General features: G+C 39.4%; 1 protein-coding gene across 3 annotated transcripts in view; it reads left to right on the forward strand.

Moving 5' to 3' along the window:
* Positions 1-6,956: 6,956 nt before the first annotated feature.
* LOC122551563 (neurabin-1-like) overlaps positions 6,957-17,558 on the forward strand; it is a 124,708-nt gene continuing 114,106 nt past the window's right edge. The window contains exons 1-2 of one of the 3 annotated variants that reach the window (XM_043693638.1): positions 6,957-7,212; positions 8,285-10,046. In XM_043693638.1, the coding sequence (XP_043549573.1) occupies positions 8,460-10,046 (1,587 nt within the window). In that variant the 5' untranslated portion in view covers positions 6,957-7,212; positions 8,285-8,459. Of the gene's footprint in view, positions 7,213-7,754; positions 7,946-8,284; positions 10,047-17,558 lie in introns of those variants that run through there. The other 2 variants (XM_043693636.1, XM_043693637.1) reach the window with 2 other exon arrangements.

The following is a 17,558-nucleotide window of genomic DNA, read 5'->3' on the forward strand; positions in this document are numbered from 1 at the left end:
AACCGTAATTAAGGTTCCACAATTTTATAGAAAACAAGTCAAGTCTTTCCTATCTTTTCTCACAGCTAAAATTCTTCATTCTTGGTACTATCCTTTTAAATCTTTTTGGCATTCTGTCTCACGTGATCACAAAACTTGTGTAATGCAGTGACCAGAAATATATATTATTCTAAGCAGTGGTTTAGTTGGTGTTCTTTAGCATCTAGCATTACCTCCTTGCCATTATGCTGTATACTTTGACCAATAAAGAGAACTGCCCCATATGTCTACAAATGTGCACTCCATTGTTCTTCAATACACTTCAGAATCCTACCATCTACTATATATTAAATCTTACTATTTGCATATTACTCAAGCCTTGCACTTCTCTGGATTGAGTTCTGATTGTCTCTTTTCTATCCACTGACCAGACATTGATAGCTTCCAGCTGTTATACAGCTTTATTCCTCAATATCAACCATATGAGCAAACTTTGTATAATCATAGCCTCACCTCTTTCATTTAAGTCATAATTACTGCTATAATTAATAAGCAGCAAAGGATTGAGTCTGCCATATTTAGTCCCTCTAGAAACAACCTTGCTGAACATTATCCTTTGCTATCTGCACTGAACAAATTTGGGATCTAACTATCCTCCCTTCGATGTCGTGAGTTTTTTTAGTTATCGGATCAGTCTGCCATGAGGAACCTCATCTGAAGACTTGCTAAAATCCACATAGATGATATTAAGCGTGCTACCCTCAACAACATTGTCACCTCCTCAAAAATCATCTTCCTTTTTCCTTTCACCACTGGGAAGTGAATTTTGATAGTTGTTTATTTGCTAGTGGGGCTATATAGGTGCATGTTTTGCATTTACTACTTATTTTCAATTAATGAGTTAAATAAGAGACTTGTGAAAATAATTTATATTTATAGAATATCTTTCATGTCCAATCAGCAGTGCAAAGTATTTTACAGCCAATTGAGTATTTTCTGAAGTGGAATGACTGTGGCATATTGGTAAGTTCATTAAGCTATTGAATAATATATGTTGTCAATAATACTACCGATGTAGAGACACATCAGAACTTGAATATCCAACTACAAGATATAGCAAGTAATGAAAGTCAAAGGCACCTTGGAGACTTCTTCATTCCCAAGCATATCAGCAGGTCAGTCCACTAGAGTTTCTTTGTGTTGAGATGATCCTACATTGCCTTGTTGATTCTTTGACATTCTTTAATGAGGTCTTTTATTCTAATTTTCCAAGATTGCCTTCGGCACCAAGTGAGCCTATACCTCAAAACCCTGTTGACATGCTTCATATTGATACTTTTACATCCTCAATGATTTTACCTACATCTACAGCTGCACAAGTGTCCTACTCAGATCATACACCTGCTGAGGTCCATCTTCTACACATTTTCAGTTGGAATTCCAGAGGAAGCAAATCACTAGGATCTTCCTTAGTCTCTTACACTACACTTACACAGATTCATTATCTTTCAAGGTCCAGCCTCAGATTCAGTGGTGTGCAGCAATCCTAACATTGCCTATAGATCAGCCAATCCATCTCAACCTTGGTCATGTCCATCCCAGCGGATGCATACCTGATGATCTGGCCAATGTATAGGCATGGAGGAACCTCTATCTGTTATTCAGAGAGATTCCTCCTCCCGAGAATGCAGTCAAGCTCCTGAATGCGGACAAGCTAGCCTCCCCCCGCCAACCAGCAATGGATATGACCACCCCATGTCCAGAGACTGGTCTGACAGAGCATCTTCCCTTTTTTCTGACCATCGTTCTTCCTTGTTTCCAGAGGAGAAGTAATTCAGTTATTCCTCCATGATCATTCCTAGGAAGCACAGTGGAGGAGATGCAGATACTCCAATTCCCAAAGCAATGTTGAATTTTCTCTGAGGCACAGAGAAGAGTATGAAGAACCAGTCACCTCCCTTTCCCCTTTTTGTCTTCTCTTCCACCAGGTACTGAGGTTTGTCTCCCAATTTCACCCTTTGTTGAGCTCTTCTTGACTATCATCTTCAGGTCATTGTAATGTGTATGCTCCATGTGCCACAGGTTATATCAGATTACACCATGCCCTACTCAAGGTTCTGCCTTCTATTCACAGAAAGTAAATCAATGATGTTCCATTCTTCTCCAAGATGGGACGAGAACAAAATCTGCTAAAAGAATACTAGTGATCAAATGACAGTGCTTTAAAGATATGAAGTGCCTATTTCTAGGCAATAAGAATCTGAAAGACTTTGGGAGAAGTGTAGAATAATGGATAAGTGCTATTATAGTAATGAGTGGTACATATTATCAATGGTATAAGCAGGACCAAGCACTCTACTACGCATTCTTATATATAGTGTAAATAGCTGAAAAATGTGTTGCTGGAAAAGCGCAGTAGGTCAGGCAGCATCCAAGGAGCCGGAGAATCAACATTTCGGGCATAAGCCTGAAGAAGGGCTTATGCACGAAACATCGATTCTCCAGCTCCTTGGATGCTGCTTGACTTGCTGCGCTTTTCCAGCAACACATTTTTCAGCTCTGATCTCCAGCATCTGCAGTCCTCACTTTCTCCATATAGTGTAAATAGTTAATAAAATGAGTTGTTCACCAGCATGAGGGCAGACTTGCCTCTCTCTGCAACCTAAGTACAATCTCATTACTGTCACTGTTACAATCTAGGAAATGTGGCAGCTAACTTGTACACTGCAGACTCTCTCAGTGTGTTAATGATCAGGTCTTTTTTTTTCTGATGATGTTGATTCAGGGACAAATATTGGCCAAAATACCATAGATAGCTCCTCTGCTGTTCTTCATAATAGTGCTTTAAGATACTTTGCATCTACCAGAGTAGAGGATGGGGCCTTGGTTTAATGTATCATCTGAAAGACAGCCCTCCAAACGTTCAATGCTCCCTCAGCATTTCACTGAAGTCTCAGTATTGAATTTTGTGCTCAAGCCCGGGAGTCGGACTTGAACCCAAAACTGTGTGATTCAGGTTCAACCAATTCAACAATGATTGATTTTTTGTCTTTGGAACACTTTTGAAAGTCTTTCTTACTTGACTATGAATCTTGAAATATACTTACCATGTCTATAAACAAAGCAATAATGATAGGAAGATATAGTGGCCTTTGAAGTGGTACTGTGCAGATTCAGCTATAAGGGTTAAGGAGTTAAAGTATACCTCATTGTACACTTCAAAGTCTGATTTTACACTCACTGTGAACACCAGTTTCTGCTCGTACAAGCTAACAACTGTGCTACAATTTTACATCAATCTGACTGTACTTTGACTTCACATAAGACATTATATATGGTAGCTTGTGCATCTATACTTGGATTCTGCATATGCTAATCTCTGACCTTGCACCCTGCACATATATCATTCTCTGTCAAATCCTAACTTTGTATCAGTCCGTGTTTCTGTATCTTGTTTATATATATGTATATATATATATAGCCCTGCCTCTGTCTCTGTTACTTCTCCTCATCTGTCTCTGTCTTTTAATTACATGTTTCTGTATATACTTGGCTTAAGTATGTCCAATGTCACAGCTCTGAAAATTTTTCAGTCCAACTTCTTTTGAAGTTTGAAGTGTGGCTAAAAAGAAAAAATATACAATTATTGAAGGATTCAATAGGATTGACATGAAGAAACTTTCCTTGAGTGAGAAAACCCAGAAAGAGGACACAATATTAAAATTAGAGCATGTCATTTAGGATTGAAATCAACAAGTGCTTTTACATAGGGATAATGGAAATTTAGAACTCTCTCCCACAAAAGGCTATGGGTGCTGGGTCAATTGCAATTTAATTCTGGAGCAACATTTTATTTTAGGTGAGAGTTTCAAGGAACCCCAAACAAAGGTGGGTCAATTTAATTCTAGCCTCTGGCTGTGTGGAGTTCACATGCTCTCCCATGACTGCATGAGTTCCCTCTGGGTACTCTGGTTTCCTCCCACAGTCCATAGATGTGCAAGTTAGTTAGAGTGGCCATACTAAATTGCCCATTGTGTCAAAGGATGTGCAGGCTAGGTGGGTTAGCCATGGGAAATGCAGGGTTACTAGTTGCAGAAGAGGTTTAAGGGGTGCCTAGCCTACTGGCATTTCTAATTTATTCAATTGTTCATTGAATGTAGTATTAGTTAAAATTAAACATGAAAATATGTAGCATATTTCTATATTGTGTGCTACACTTAGTGCACCAGCAACACCTGAGAATGTGTACCTATGACCAATATTAAGCCACTTCAGTTTTACAGAATGGTGATTCTGAACAGAACCTTTCCCAAATACAAATGTCTAAACAAAGTTTACATGTACAGTCAAGAACTTTTTGGGCTAACCTATACTGTATAAACTGTATTTCAGATTACTTAGTACACTGACTAAACATGTGAATCAATGAGACTAAGTAGCTAAATGCTGCAATTCTGTGATCTTTAATGGGATTAATAATTCAGAAAGTAAATGACATTTTGAAAATGACAGCTAACCTACAGTATTTATTCAAAAACAGATTAAAGGAAGAACATCACAATTGAGAATATATTGTATCTTTTTAAAATAGATTTTGATTAAATTACTAATTGCATTTTCAGAAATGTGAAGTAGAATACACATTCATTATCTAATGCAGTACTGTAATCATGTGCTTGTAGATGTTGTGATCCCAGTTGAGTGTAACTTAGGATAAGTCAGATCTGTTTGTGAATCTTTGCATTTTGGTTACCATAGCAGTCAGTCATTGAACATATTCACAAGAACCTGCTTATGTGCTTCCGTAAGAAGAAAAAGTCAACAGTTTCTCCCAGTAATATCCTTAACAGACACCGAATTCCAGTGAAGTATTATTCCTGCCTTCACTTTAGAATGTCTTACTAAACTGAAAATGTTGCAAGTGTTTCCTTTCAGTGATTTTCTGCATATTTACCTAATGTGATTCTCTCTGTCTCTCCAAGAGAGTCAGACTTGGGCCAACTCACTGACTTTTCTTACTGAATTCGAAGAAAAGCCCAAGGCATTTTCCTTATAACTTGAACTGCCAGAACATCTTAAGATTTCTTTCAACTCTGATATCTTGGAGATTGTCAATACTAAAGCTGCACTTCTAGTGTTATGGATCTTTTGTTCTTCTGAATTGAACTGCTCATAGTCTCTGGCCTCTCTTTGTATGTGTCATGAAATTTAAATTTGTAAATGCTTCAGCAATTAGCTCCCCAGGTAGATTATCTATTAATAACCTTAAATCGCACACTTTTCTGAAAATATTGTTTTGCACACACTGTTCAAACTGACTGTCTCCCCTCCCCCCTTCCCCATCCCTGTAACTCTGCATTTCCCATGGCTAACCCACCTAGCCTGCACATCCTTTGACACAATGGGGAATTTAGTATGGCCACTCCAACTAACTTGCACATCTATGGACTGTGGGAGGAAACCAGGGTACCCAAAGGGAACTCATGCAGTCATGGGAGAGCATGCGAACTCCACACAACCAGAGGCTAGAATTAAACCCAAATCCCTAGTGCTGTGAGGCAGCAGTGCAGTACTTAGCCACCATGACACACTTCGGTTTTGTTGATGTTTCACTTCCACTTCAACAATTTGTCCTATTTTTGTTATAATGAAGGCTGATGGATGCAGTGTCTCAGGGTGGTTACTCTGAAATTAACTTTCAGTCAGCAATGCATGGTTTGTATTATCTGTTCAAAATCAACAATCTTACAGAGATAACTCCATTAAGAATGGGAGTTTGGGCTTTTTGGCAATTTTACAGAAACTTGGTAATTGTCTGAAAAGCGCAGAAGCTTGACAGTACATTGTCATTAACTTCATGCTAGGCAAAGCCCAATGTGGATTGCATAAAATTGGATTTTCTCAACATTTGTGAAAATAAATCCCTAAGCAGTGACTCAAAAGTGGCACTGTGCTAGTCTCTTATTAATTGCTGTAGATATCTTAAGTTACTAATAACTTTACATTTTAAAATTAAATCAGTAACTGAAATTAAGGCACATTTATTGGTTTATTACATAAAGCTGTTTTAGCACTCAGCTTCATCTGATCCCAAAACAATTATAATTAGAGTAAAAACTGTCCATTTAAAGTTCTCTCCACTGAACAGAACACAAAAAACTCATAGTGGATTTTCATTTTTGGTTAAATCTGTAGCGACCCAGTTAGAATCACTTTAAATTATATTTGGTCTATTGTTTGTATTTCTGATAATTGTCCTGCATTCATTGCTGATTTGTGTACATTAAAAGTGCAACTTTATTTAGCAGGCCTTTGAGGTCTAAGGTCCACACCCCTAGTTCCTCTTCACAGATACTGCCTGACCCACTGAGTGGTGCCAGAATTCTCTGCCTTAAATGTTTGCTCGCCTGTACAATTAGGTCAGCCGCACACAAGGGAGGTGCGATAAAAAAACCCAATGTCAGATCTATTGAATCAGATCCAATCTAACCCTCTCAAAAATTTTAAAATATCCACTGAAATTTCACAGATTATATCTGCGTATGATCTACCTCGTTATTGTTAACGATGACTGTTTTGTTGATAGTACAGGAATTTCATCACCCAATCTTTCTGCATGACAACCTTTACGGTAAGCAAATAGCTTTCTAAACTATTTTGCACAAATGTTACCAATATATCCAAGCAAACCTTCCGAATTAAATCCAGAGCAGGTTTTGGTTCCTATCATTACTCAAGAGGAGGACTGCAAATCCGAGGAAATTGTTGAGAGAGAAATGCGGTATTGAATACAAGTTCATTAAATTATCATCTCTCGTGTGAAATGCCTGTTCAATATACCTTAAAGCAATTACATGACAGGGTGAAAAGATGTTATTGTCATCGTTTTTTTTTGAGCATGCGTTAGCTTAGCCTCCCGCCCTTCACACGGAATTAAAGGACATTGAAGAAAAATGCAAAACAAACAGTTTGTTCATAACCCTTCCCCGACTTGCTGTTTTTTTTGAGGGCCAAACGGCGGGAGCCTCGCAAACTGATACTCTACAATAAACCCATTGGAGCCTTCGAGCATCGATGCTCCGACCCTGTGGGAAACCCTTACAATTCAATTTGCGCTCGTTACAGGTTACTTCTCTGGCACCGACTGTATTTATAGGTAACTCAATACGGAAGAAATGGAGCGACGTGTGGCCCACAAAATTAGAAAAACAAATGTTCCTCGTCACATCATAAGTAAGTTTTAGTTTGGGTGCAAAAATTGAAAATCGACGACCAACCAAACTACTATCTATGTAAACATGGAATTATTTCGAATCAAAACTTTGGGGGAGGGTAACTGGTAATAAACTTGATAGCGAAGGTGGGGGCGTAGGTCTTTATTGACCAAATAACGACCAAACTTAGCAGGTGAAATCAGAGAAAAAGAGCAGTTTCGTCTTCATAAATTTGAGAGCGGGTATTTTTATGTGTTGTTATTTCTTTTCAATATGTTAATTTGCAAACCGATCGGGAGCTCCGTGTTCCCCTGTCACCTCCCCCCCCCCCCCCGCGTGACTGGAGGGGCACAATGCCCCCCCCCCCTGCGAGACTGGAGGGGCACAATGCCCCCCCTGCGAGACTGGAGGGGCACAATGTCCCCCCCCTGCGAGACTGGAGGGGCACAATGCCATGCCCCCCCGGGAGACTGGAGGAGCTCAATGCCCCCCGCGAGACTGGAGGAGCTCAATGCCCCCCCGCGAGACTGGAGGAGCTCCTTCGATCGGGCGCGCGGCCGTTGCTGGCGCGCGCGGCCCGGCGGCCTCGAGAGCTGGTGGTGGAGGAGGAGGCGGGAGCGGTAATGGCGGTGGCCGGCTGTTACGGCGCTGGCACGGAAAGTGCCGAGTGACCTCCTCCCTCCCCGGCACTGATACCCGTGGACTTGAGGGGAGGTAGTAGACTTCTGTTTTCCTTTAGAAGTTGTGTGAAGGTACTTTTCCTTCTTTTCTGAAGTGGGGGGGTAGCTCTTGGACAAAGTAAACTCTAGGGGCAACCCAGGTCCGGGCCGTGACCCGGGTGAACCAGCCCCTCTTCCCCCGGGTGTTGGGTTTGGAGGGGGAGGGGGAGTTGTTGGCGGTTGGGGCTCAGTCTCGTCGTTGGGCTGGGCTGGGCTGGCCTGGACTCGGAGGGAGGCGCTGTCTCCTGTCGGGACAAGGCGCCGGGGAGTTGCGGAATGTCTACATGGATTCGGGCCGCCCTGCCCTAAACTTCTCCGTCTTTAGTTGTAATTCCTTGCCGACTTTCTTCCCCTTCTCAACTCTTGCTGCAGATGGAGAGTTTCGAGCTGCCAAAGTAACCGGCGTGACTCCGGCGGCTTCTCGTCCAGAAGTTGTTTTTTTGAACGCTTTTGTTTAGTGGCGAAGGAGCCGATGGTAACCTCCTGGGAACGTGCGCGCAGACTTTGCCATCGATTTCCAACATAACAGTCGGACATTTGATCTAACATGATGAAAGCTGAAGGTAAAGGTGAGAGAACGTTCAGGAGCGCTTCGCCCCACAGGAATGCGTACAAGACGGATTTTCAGGCTTTGAGGTGCACTTTTGATGGAAGCAAACAGGAAACCGTTTCTAAAATGGGTGCCCAGAAAACAAGTCGAGAGACTGGGCACAGGGAAGAGATGAGAGGAAGGCATTTCGGTAATCGTGTACATAAAATAAAAAGTATGCTGCTGCAAATGGGCAACACACCCGATGAAATCAACGAAGGCAGCAAGCCTGATTTGCATCCAGTTTCTCCGCAAAAACAATCAAGTGGAGTTGTCTATAACAGTGCCCATAAGACATATCAAAAGACATCCAGTTCCGATAAAACGAATAGTGAAGATGGGGATTTGGACAAAACTAGCATGGCTGAAAAATTCTCAGAAACCAGAAGACTCTTTGAGCGTCAAATTGAGGAAAAAGTATTTGATAAAACCCCTCTCAAAAACGATAACAAAGTTTCGTCCGAGAGTAGAAAGAGCGGCTCTTCGTCTTCAGAAAGTGAAGGCAGAAAAGTTAAGAGCGACTCAAATCCCTCTGTTTCCAACAGCGATTTGAAAGATCGAAGTAATCTGAAAACCACTAGCGATTTAAAACAAAATCATCCTCGCTCATCTCTAAACGCTGGCCCAATTTCGAGACGATTAGAAAGCTTTCTAGCGGATAGTGACAGCGATGAAACAAACAAAGACACCAAAACAAAGACCTCTGCCACTGACTATCAGATTTCTGGAGGGCACCAAATGCCGCCCAGCAACACAGTGAATAGTAAAAGCACGTCCCCTGCAGGAGATGATGATGAATCATCTCGTTCGATTTCAATAGGTGGACCGAAAAGTAAAGATCAGAAAGAAGCAGAAATACCGAACTATAGCAATAATTTAAGGACTTGTGAAAGTGATTACTGGGAACCAGGTCAACGTAAAAAAAAATCCTTTGGTTTCTCTGAATCGTCGTCCTCCCGTAAAACTGTTCCTGTGAGCAGCAGCGTCTTTAACAGCAATTTGGATCGCCATGTTTCAGATACGGGCGCAAATAAAATAGGAGTAGTTCGGGCAGAGTTGGTGGAAATTCAGAACGAATCTTCAGGAAGTGAAATTGAATTGGATAATGTTTTTATTGAGAGGGAGCTAGAGAAATCAGTCGAACCATTTGCTCCGAGTATTAGCCATGACATAGGACAGTCACATGAAACTTCTGTGAGCAAAGAACATGAAGGCCAAATATTTGAAGAGATACTGAACAAATCAGATGACAGTGTCGGAGAAGAAGAAGATGAGGATATTGAGAACATTGAAGAGGAGGACAGGGTTAGTGGGAAGTTATTTGTTGGGTCAGAGGTTTGTGGAATAGAGAATGCTGCATTTGTGGATGATAAGGATACTGAAGAATCGTTACCAGAAGAAAACGAAAGCAAGTGTGAGGATGAGTATTTGTTTGAAGACACCAACTATATCCTTGATGATGATTATGAGGAAATATCCGGACTTTCTGAGGAAGAGGAGCCAAACTTACATAGAAAGGTTCACTTCTCTACATCTCCAATCAAGGTACATATCTTCTTTTTTTTTTCTTTTTTAGTTAAAAACACAAGAGGAAGAAAAATAGCTCAAATAATATTTGTACTGGCAAACACCCTCTTCTTTTTTATCCTGATATTGCAGTCTAGAGATTAGTTTGATGATTCTGAAATAAAATCATTTCTTCCAACTCCCAATTAAATTGAAATCCTGTTACTTCAATAAAGGCAAAATATTGAGGATGTTGGAAATCTGAAACAAAAATATAATGCTGGAGTAACCCAACAAGTTTGACAGCATATGTGGAGAGACACCGAGCTAACATTTTCAAGTCTGGTATGACTCTTAAGAAGTGATGGTGTGGAAATGCCTGTGTTGGACTGGGGTGGACAAAGTCAGAAGTTTCACGACACCTGGTTCTAGTCCACCGGTTTATTTAAAATGACAAGCTTTTGAAACACAGCTCCTTCCTTAGGTGAAGTGGGGGGGAAGTACACAGAATATATAGGCAGAATATATATTCCATCTATATATTCTGTGCCTGTGTGTTTCTCTCACTTCACCTGACAAAGGAGCAGTGCTCCAAAAGCTTGTGATTTTAAATAAACTTGTTGGACTAGAACCAGGTGTCAAGATACTTCTGTCTCGGAAGTGAAGAAGAGTCTTAATGGACTTGAAATGTTAACTTTGTATCTCTCTACACACATTCTATTAGACCTGTTAACTACAAGAAATCAATAGTGCTTAACAATGTAAAGAAAGTTTTATGGTTGGATCAAAGGAGTGAAGGTCTACTTTTGATCCCAGATCTGATCTGTAGATACTCAATGTCTACATGGTTCAGAGAGCAGCCAGTATTTCACAAGTTCATTTCTCCTTTGCTGAGCTTTCCATTTTATTATGTGCAGTTTTGAGGGTTGGATTTTCATTCATTTTAACTAGACTGAGACATCACAAACAAGGAGCAAGAGGAGGCCATTTGACCCTCAATCCTGCAGACCATTCAGTAAGATCATGGCTGATATTGATTTGTGGCCGACTCCAAGTTCCTGCCTACCCCTTAACACTGCTTGAATCCCTTGTTAATCAAGAAACTATCTAGCCCAGCCTTAAAAATATTCGATGATTCTGACTCAATTGCTTTGTGTGCATTTTTGATTTCAACATCAAATAACTGCTGGTGACTGTGGAGTTTACATGTGTGAAACTTAACAACTTCCAGTACTAATTGGGAATATCCTGAACTGTGATATTTGTCTTCCTTGTGCTGATGGTCATACAAAACTCTTTCCAGGTGTGAGAGTCTGTCCATCTTTCACTGAAGATATTCCATGGAATAGAGCGATAATGCAACATCATTGACATAGAGCAGCTCTCTGTTTTGTGATTGTATGTCATAGAGTCCTACAGCACAGAAACAGATCCTTCAGTCCAACTTATCAATGCTCACCAGGTTTCCCAAACTAAACTAGTCCCATTTGCCTGTGTTAGGCCCATATCCCTATAAACCTTTCCTATTCATATACCTGTTCAAATGTTTTTTTAAATGTTGTAACTGTACCTGCATCTACAACTTTCCTGGCAGCTAATTCCGTATACGCACCATCCCCTGTTTGGAAAATGTTGCCCCTTGGGTCCCTTTTTAAATCTTTCCCCTCTCACCTTAAACCTCTCACCTTAAACCTATCTCATCCAATGCTTTCAGTTTATCTATAGGCGTTGTCTGTTTGTATAACAGTAATGATAGAAAGATGTTTAGCTCTGTCTGCCTGAGATCCAAAACAAAACTCTTGCCATGTCTTCAAGGTTTGCATACAGATTTGTAGTTCAGGTGCCGGTTACCATGATTGTGGGTGTGTTTGCCGAGCTGGGAAGTTGATTTGCAGATGTTTCTTCCCCTGTCTAGGTAACCTGTTCAGTTTGGAGCCTTCTGGCAAGTGCTGTGTGACTATGTATACTGTGATTTATTTGGTTTCTTTCTGGTTGTCGGTTCCAGTTGTTCATTGTAATGGCTGGTATATTGGGTCCAGGTCTATGTATTTGTTGATGGAGTCCATGGAATAGTGCCATGCTTTTCAAAAATTTTCTGGCTATCTTCTGTTTAGCTTGTCCTATGATCGTTGTGTAATCCCAGTTGAATTTGTGCTCTATTTCATCTGTGTGTATAGTTGCTAAGGACATCTGGTTGTGACAGCCAGACTTCTCTGACCACAGGGATTCATGACAGCCCATAAACGGACAGCCACGCTCACCAGAACAAAAGACCCTATACCCATCATGGTTGCTAAGGACATCTGGTTGTGACAGCCAGACTTCTCTGACCACAGGGATTCATGACAGCCCATAAACGGACAGCCACGCTCAGACAACAACTCACCAGAACAAAAGACCCTATACCCATCATGTGCAAGACAAACGTAATTTACAAGTTTCTATGCTAAGATTGCACAAAACACTAGAGAGGACAAACAGGCAGATAACTAGCAATTTGCATCCATGAACACCAACTAGCCACTAAATACCACGACAAGCTGTCCCTAGTAGCTATACACACAGATGACAAAGACCACAAATTCGACTGGGACGACACAACGATCAGAGGACAGTCGGAGAATTTCAAAAGACATGGCACTTATTCACGGACTCCATCAACAAACACTTAGACCAAGACCCAATATACTGGCCACTACAACAAAAGCCAGAGCTGGCAACTGGAAGCAGCAGAAGCAGAACCAAATAAATCCCAGAAGTCACAGTACCACACCACTTCACGGGAGGCTCCAAAGCACTGAAGATGTCACCTAGATAGGGGACAAAACATTTGCAAATCAACTTCCCAGCTCGGCGAACATAGCCACAACCACGGCATCTGCCATGTCTATATACATTTTCTTGTTTGCAAGTTTTACTTGTTGATATGATTTTGAAATACAGTAGTTCAACCACATGATTACTTATGACTCAGTACCATACAAATTAGAGAACTTTTGTGATTAGAATTTGAGTTTTGTAGATTTAAATTTTTAGTTAAATTGCACTGTCTTGTTTTTGTGAAGCCTTTTGCAGCAAAACCCTTTGAAATGAACTTCTGATCTGATTACTCAGATGTCTGGCAGCATATGACCATCATTCATGTTTCCACTTCGAACATCTCCTTCAGAAGGAAAAAAAGGAAATAATTCACTCGTTCTCGTGAATTCTGATAGCACTTTTTAGTAAGAATATTAGATAAATATTTATTCTGGTATGAAATATGATTACCCCGTGCATTATATATTGTAGGCTGCACATTTACCATATAATGATGATGTTCACCAAACCATTTCTAAATTTTGTCAAATTTTTACTTCGTTTGGAGTATTCATTAATTACATCATTAGTCATCATAGAAAAATTTGAAGGTATGCATGACTATATCCTCAAAATAGCATTTTACGTATTTTCTGCCATTTCACCTCATTTTATATCATTACCAATTGAATAATTCTAGTGACACAATTTGAGAGATTATTCTTATAACTTAAAATTCCTTAAAAGACAACAGTTGAAAAATGCACAACTTAAACTTATGTTTCAAAATTCCCATAAAATTGTGGAACCAGATGAAAATATTTTCCCGCGTTATCATATGTCAGATGTTTTTGTAAACAACTAGAGTGAAGGCAGGTATTTCTAACATTATGGCTTTGAAGCTTCATTCAATAGTTGCCCTTTAAATCAAAATTACAGCTAACAATAAGGCTGGCAGTTAGATAAGTTATGGATAGGTGATATTTAACCCTCGAATATTTATAGGAAATGTTTATGATCTGTTAGCATGTCAATATGTTTAAAAATATTTTTAAAAGTTTTGTTTTGAGTGAAATACGACCTTTTACAAAATGAAAGTTTCAGATTGAAAACTGGGACTTTACCAAGTTTCTGGTGATAAATCAATGAGACATTCATTGCAGGCTTATGTGTGTGTACAGGTATATTGGAAAAGGGCAATCAGTAAGATTCAAGACATCTGTGACCAATGGACACGTCAAGACATGAAATAGTGACTATATTGAACTGCTGTTATATGAATCAAAGGACTGCTTTACTTAGTGGTGCACGCCTCAGATTGAGGGATACATAGATATTGATATCTGTCCTGGTGACACTGAGTTAATCAGTGCCAACTTTTTCAGTTCACTCCCATTTTAAAAGTCTAGATTTGACTGGGTCATATTTCTTTCCACAAAGTGCTTGGGCGAGTTTCGGATCACATTTATGCATTTGAGCCTTTTTAGTTTGCAGAAATTTCCGGAATCCATTCATAGCTTTGTATTGAAGTAAAGAGGGCCCCCACACTCTAAGCATCTTTATTCAATTTTTTTAAATTACTTGAAAATAAATGCATTCCATTCTTTCAAACCATATCACACGAAAACTGCTCTGTTTTTATTCTGAGTTGTTCAGTTAAGCAAAATTTATAATGAAGATGTGTTCAGCAATAATGATTGCTTAAATAGGAATTTAGATTTAAAAAGATTTTAAAGAAATAGCATTTTTCTTTTTGAACTACTTTAAAGCTCGGGTTAATTTTGTCTATTGCCACCTCCTTATGACTCTTACCGAACTTTTCTGAACCAGAATTTTTCTTGATCTTAAACCATAGAATTCATCTCCCCAATGCTCCTGATTTCTAGAACTCTCCTTTCATTGTGCCCAATCAGGTCTCAGAAGTTTGCTTTAACCACTTGCATCTTACATTCCTCAAGAATTCTCTTCTAATGATTTGCACAATACAAAGTTCAAAAATGATGTATTTCACTGTAACATACCTAAACCAATCCAAAAAATTGACTTTATTTTTGCCAGAGCTCTGATCCAGAACTGATAGAAGTGCAGTAGCCTAAGTATATACAGAGGAACCTCGATTATCTGAACGACACAGGCTGGGAGTATTTTGTTCGGATAATCGAATGCTGGATAACACAGTTTAGCCAAGCGTTGGGACCTCGCGATCTTGTTCGGATAATCCGAAATTCGGATAATCAATGTTTGGATAATTGAGGTTCCTCTGTATTCAGTTTCCGAAGATTCATCAGTAGAATTTACTTCATTCCCAGGCTTAGGAAGTTTATTTTGCTTCTAGCAATTTTGTGTCACTGTGTTTTAGCATTGTTAAAATAAAGTCGAGTGGACATATTTTAATGTAATATTCATTTTTAAAATATAGATGATTATGATCCAGGGAGAGTTTTTTTTTAAAAACTAGTTTCAAACATAACCTATTGATTACAAAATTAATTTAATTTATTAAGTCTAATTTGACTTTCATCAAAAGATAATGTCTTTGTTCATTTATTTTGTGCTATTGCAAACTTAGTTCAAGCTTTATTTGATGGAAATGAGTGTCATGAACCAAGGAAGAGGTCCAGGACTTTGATGTAACTGCACTAAAGGATTATTATTCCAAGTCAGAGTGGTGTTTAGCTTGCAGGGATACAGGTGTTCCTTTGTGTATGCTGGCCCACACCCTTCTAACCATTAGCATGTTTGAAAGGTACCATTGAAGGAATCTTGGTGAGTTGTTGCATTGCATTCTGTCAAGAGGAATTAGATAATTTTGAGTAGGTTTCCAATTAACTTTTTAAATACAAGTATTCCATCCTTTACTTCAGAAAGGATGTATGCTAAGTGACTTCCATCATGGTCTACATCTTGCTGAAAAAAAAGTCTTAATGATGTATGTAAGAAATATTCCTTGAGCTACCAATCCCCAGAACTTGTTTGCCATCTTGCGTCTCTCTCCTTGCTTCACACAAATTATATCTCATCCTTAACCTCCTAATTGTCTTTAAAAACCTGTTAGGTTCACACGTTAATTGTCTGTTAAATATGTCACTAAAATTTAAACCTAGCAATTAACACATGCATGCTTTTAACAATTTGACATCGAATTGCTCTCTTTGGTTCAGACTTGAAGAATGTAAGTGCTTCAGTCTCATTCCTGCATGTAGTCTATTATCGGAGGTTTTAAAATGTCATTTTTTGCTCTTTCTGTCTTAACTTCCTTTATTAATCCAATTTGTTGTTTTGTCTTTATTTCACTTTTTGTATCTGAACTGGCTTGAATTCACCCCTCGTTATTCTGTTTCTTTCTCAATTCTTAAATTGTTGTTGTTCACTAAGCTTTCATATGCTCTTTCACCTCAGCATGCTTTTCGCAAGTCATGCCATTGATATATAGAGGAATGATGTTGAATATTAGAATTGTCCAATGTAGTCAAGTCACAGCTATATACTTTTTTCTTTATCTCTCCAAAGAAAATGTGTAACATGATGTTAATATTCCATTATTATATTTGTCTACAAAATATGGATGTCTGGCATCAGCAGTCCAGAGAAGTGCAAGAATGATGACAGATTATTCTGTGTGCTAATGGCTTCATTTGAAAGAGAACACCATTTTATAAATGAATTAGAAGGGAAATCAGGTACCACTTTCACTGTACATAGGCAGTGATAAATATGAAACTTTTGAAGTAATACAAATTGTTTCAAAGTATGTTCAAAAGAAAGGATAGTGCAAAGTCATGGAGAGGCGATGGGATATGGATGAAGAGCGTCTGGCATTTTGAGCATAATGTGTTTCCATATTTTGTAAAACAAATGAAATATTTTTGTCCTTGCCTTTTTCTTGTGGAAAAAGTACTTGTTTTTTTTATCCACCTAGTGTGCACATTTCATTGATCACACTACTGACATACTGTAAATTATAATGTACAAGTCTAACCCATTCTTTCAGCTTTTACAAATAGCTTTGTTTTGCACATACTCGATGTGTAAGTGGACCCTGCCAATTCATCCATTCCCTACTATACTTGCATTAATAGCCATTATCAATTTTTCAACCCTCAGATGTACGTTTAACTTATGGGTATTACATAATGGAGCAAGAGATTAAAAATTGTGTTGTGAAGATGTGCAAGAGCCTGACAGATGTAGACATTCATGGTATATGATGAAGTGAAATAAACTTTCCTACAAAATAAATTAAGTTTGTAACTGGGTTCAGGATAAATGTCATGGAATTTGCTGCATTGTGTTGGTTACGTGTGCAAGGGAAAAGAAGCAATCTACTTGGAAGAAGATGCCCAAGACCAAATGCACCATTGGAACAGGGTCCAGCTATTGAGAAGCGTGTACCTGAATGGGTCTTTGCAAATTGTCAATGCTTATATTATTGCTAGAATTGCAATACATACATAACACACTTAGGTGGGGAAAGTGAGGACTGCAGATGCTGGAGATCAGAGCTGAAAAATGTGTTGCTGGAAAAGTGCAGCAGGTCAGGCAGCATCAAAGGAACAGGAGAATCGACATTTCGGGCATAAGCCCTTCTTCAGGAATGAGGAGGGCGTGCCAAGCAGGCTAAGATAAAAGGTAGGGAGGAGGGACTTGGGGGAGGGGCGTTGGGAATGCGATAGGTGGAAGGAGGTTAAGGCGAGGGTGATAGGCCAGAGAGGGGGTGGGAGCGGAGAGGTCGGGAAGAAGATTGCAGGTCAA

Source organism: Chiloscyllium plagiosum, chromosome 7 (assembly GCF_004010195.1).
Source record: "Chiloscyllium plagiosum isolate BGI_BamShark_2017 chromosome 7, ASM401019v2, whole genome shotgun sequence".
NCBI classification, from domain to species: Eukaryota; Metazoa; Chordata; class Chondrichthyes; order Orectolobiformes; family Hemiscylliidae; genus Chiloscyllium; species Chiloscyllium plagiosum.